Source organism: Anguilla anguilla, chromosome 4, assembly GCF_013347855.1.
Source record: "Anguilla anguilla isolate fAngAng1 chromosome 4, fAngAng1.pri, whole genome shotgun sequence".
NCBI classification, from domain to species: Eukaryota; Metazoa; Chordata; class Actinopteri; order Anguilliformes; family Anguillidae; genus Anguilla; species Anguilla anguilla.
The window spans coordinates 50017150-50020176 of record NC_049204.1 but is presented as its reverse complement, the minus strand read 5'-3'; the positions used below and the strand labels follow the sequence as shown (position 1 = coordinate 50020176).

Below are 3027 nucleotides of genomic sequence, written 5' to 3'. Positions count from 1 at the left end.
GTTATTAACCCCTTGTTGCTGAAAATCGAAAGTCTCAGGCAATTTTGTCACATCTAGCTACTATTTCAAGATGAAGGCAGTTCTGAGAACGCGAGCAATAGCCGACGTCAGTTCTATTAGCAAAATAAAGACAAAGTGCACTTGACTGTTGTTAAAACTGCATGCCTGGCATTTCTCCTAAGGTGTGTATATTTAAAAATTGCTGGTTTCTATTATGTGGTGTGAGTAGCTTAGCTGGGCCTACTCTGCATCCTTTTAGTTCGGTACCTTTGCCTCAAAGCAGCCGAGAAGCAAAAGACGACCAGACAATATAGCAATTAGTTTAGTTCAAAATATTTTAATAAAGCTTTCCAACACATAAACACATACAAATGTCCCTCTGCAGTCATATTCAGACTAATGTATCTACATTACTTGACATCCTGACCTGACAACGAGCTTGTTCCATCTAAATGTAACCGTTTCAGCCATACTGCATAAGTGTAAAATCGAAAATTATACAGCCACGGTGTTGAAGAAGGAAAAGTGTACTACACCATGCAGCCAAATAGGATGAATACAAATTGAATAAATAAATGGAAAAATAAGGACTGAAAGACAACTGAAATCATGCTTTGGAAATTTAGCTGGACAAAACTTCACTCGAAGTTTTACAGAACCCTGAAAATAAAACGACAATGTAGTCTACGTTTGTTTTAGCCGATTTGATTGCGATTGATTTTGCACGCTGGTACCCTAAACTTAAAAATAAAGACTTTGCATTCACAACATTTCACCTTAACGTTCTTGACCACTGCCAAACTCTTCATAATGACTAGATTATCATATATTATCACAAGTTTAAGGAATCACCATCGACAAGCAAATGGAATACTCAAGATTCAGCATTGTAATTCGAATAAATGCAATAAAGCAGCAAGATTACGACTACGTAATATAATTTCAGCAAATATTCAAGATAGTTTAGGAATCTGTTTAAATTACAGGAGAGCTTTATGTTGTCAGGTCAATAAAACAAATAAGTCAGTCCTCAAGGTCCATCACAGCAAGTGATTTACGATTTTCAAACAATGTCTAACACTTGCAACCAGGCATACACGTTTGTTTGGTTTTGACTCTCACCAGCACTTTAAGGATTTTTATATACACAATCAAGTATAACAGAACAAAAAGTGTGTTTTAAATGGTCTCACTTTGAGTGAATGTTGTGAATGATATAAAAGTTTTTTCGGCATCCTTTTCCCATTTCAGTCCATTTTAAAAGTGATATATGTTGCAATGGTGACTTGGACGTCTCTATCTTTATTCTTCATTCATATAAAGAGTTTTATTCGCTGTGAGTCTTTCTCTCCTTGTTTCGATGTGTTTAAGGCTTATCAGTGCACTGTTTGCAGAGGCTGGAGGTGACGTTGTTGAAAAGGGCACATTTATCGGGACAGGAGGAGGCTGCAACTCCTGCAGGGAAAGGGTACCCAGTCGGTGGCTCATAGGCGCTCAAACCCGGGGTTAGAGCAGTCGTCGCCGGCAGGGAAGCCGCAGATATCGCCTGGCCCTGGTTGAGATAAGCAACCAGCCTTCTCATTTCATCCAGCGCCTGGGCTTGCATGAGGATGTAATTTTTGGCTAGTAGCAAAGTGGCGATTTTGGAGAGTTTTCTTACCGAGGGACTGTGAGCATAAGGGATCACCGCTCTCAGTTCATCGAGTGCGTCGTTCAGATCGTGCATCCTCCTTCTCTCTCGGGCGTTGATGTTCAGCCTCAGAGTTTTCTGCTCTTTATTTTTCTTACCTCCCTCAGATTTACCCCCTGATGCCGCTGTCCTACCGTCTGCCATCAGAACCATGTCACACCTGCCGTCGCTGTCATCATCTGGACTCTGCTCCCCACCGCTGCTCTCCGCCGCTGAAGTCCTGTTTCCACTTTCTCCGTACTTCACGCACAAAGATCCGGTCGGTAGACCCAATGGACCTCCTCGACCAAGTGCCAGTCCTCCAGGCTGCATCTGATCCGAGTCAGTCTGATCGAAACAGTTGATCGGCGATTGGCGGTCCCTGGAGGGAAGATCAATACCAGCAGCTGTTTTGAACGAGTCCATTTTTTTATTAGACACAGCGGTCAGAGTTTTGTGGAAAATGTCTCCTGCTCCGTTCAAGCTAATTCTCCTGTCCATAGTCCGCTTGCTCTCAGCCGCTTCGAGACTATCGCTGATAGAGCTTCTAAGTTTCTGCTCTCTAAAGTTGATCTTGACGCTCTCTCTACTTGTCAAGTGAGGTGTGGAGAAGGAAGCTCCAACTGAAGTGCCGTGCGGTGGCGCGTTTATCTTGCTTCAATTCACCTTCACGAGATTTTGAATGCGATAAGCAACGGCATCAGCGACAGACGGGGGAGTCTTTTACATCATTATCTCAGCGCAGGTTATTATTATGAAGAAGATTCGCCTATTGGGAGAGAGCTCTCCACCCAATCAGGTTAACGTTTTAATTAATAGGATTAAAACGGTAACAAACAATCCTGGGCGCTATCTGCCCCCTCCGTCTGGATAGTCTGTGCTCTCCGTTCTGATCAGAGGAGCTGCTTACAGCTTTATAAAAGGCGCCGGGATCTATTATTCGTGCTACCATCTGTATGCACAACCCAATGCATATGCTTGCAAGGCGTTGCGTCCTATTAGTAGCCAAACAACTGCCTTTAACTTGACATGTGTGGCGACATTCACCCCACGGTGAGCACACTAAATGCGCCCTTTTCTAATTCATCTCCTACTGTACATTATGAGATGCATTTGTCATCACTGGGTTAATTTATTGACTCTTCGGAGAAAGTGATTCGTGTAACTGTCCCAAACCATAAATGCTGGATTTTCGTATTTCCCCCGTTTAAATTGTTTCCATTAGACATTTTAAACACATAATTTACTCGCATCTTTCACATTTTTTGTAAATGCACCAAACATTAGAATGCGCAATGCATTATAAATATAATAACCGTATTAATAACCAACTATTTGACGGTCTGTTCTTACTACAA

General features: G+C 42.2%; 1 protein-coding gene across 1 annotated transcript; it reads right to left on the bottom strand.

The window, feature by feature from the left end:
• Positions 1–317: 317 nt before the first annotated feature.
• Positions 318–2647, bottom strand: bhlhe22 (basic helix-loop-helix family, member e22). Its single transcript, XM_035413056.1, has one exon. It carries the CDS (start codon positions 2168–2170, stop codon positions 1367–1369), a length of 804 nt encoding a protein of 267 aa, XP_035268947.1. The 5' UTR covers positions 2171–2647; the 3' UTR covers positions 318–1366.
• Positions 2648–3027: the final 380 nt, after the last annotated feature.

Bases quoted from the DNA above. Each gene is read 5' to 3' on its own strand.
- bhlhe22 (XM_035413056.1), bottom strand. From the start codon at position 2,170: ATGGACAGGAGAATTAGCTTGAACGGAGCAGGAGACATTTTCCACAAA.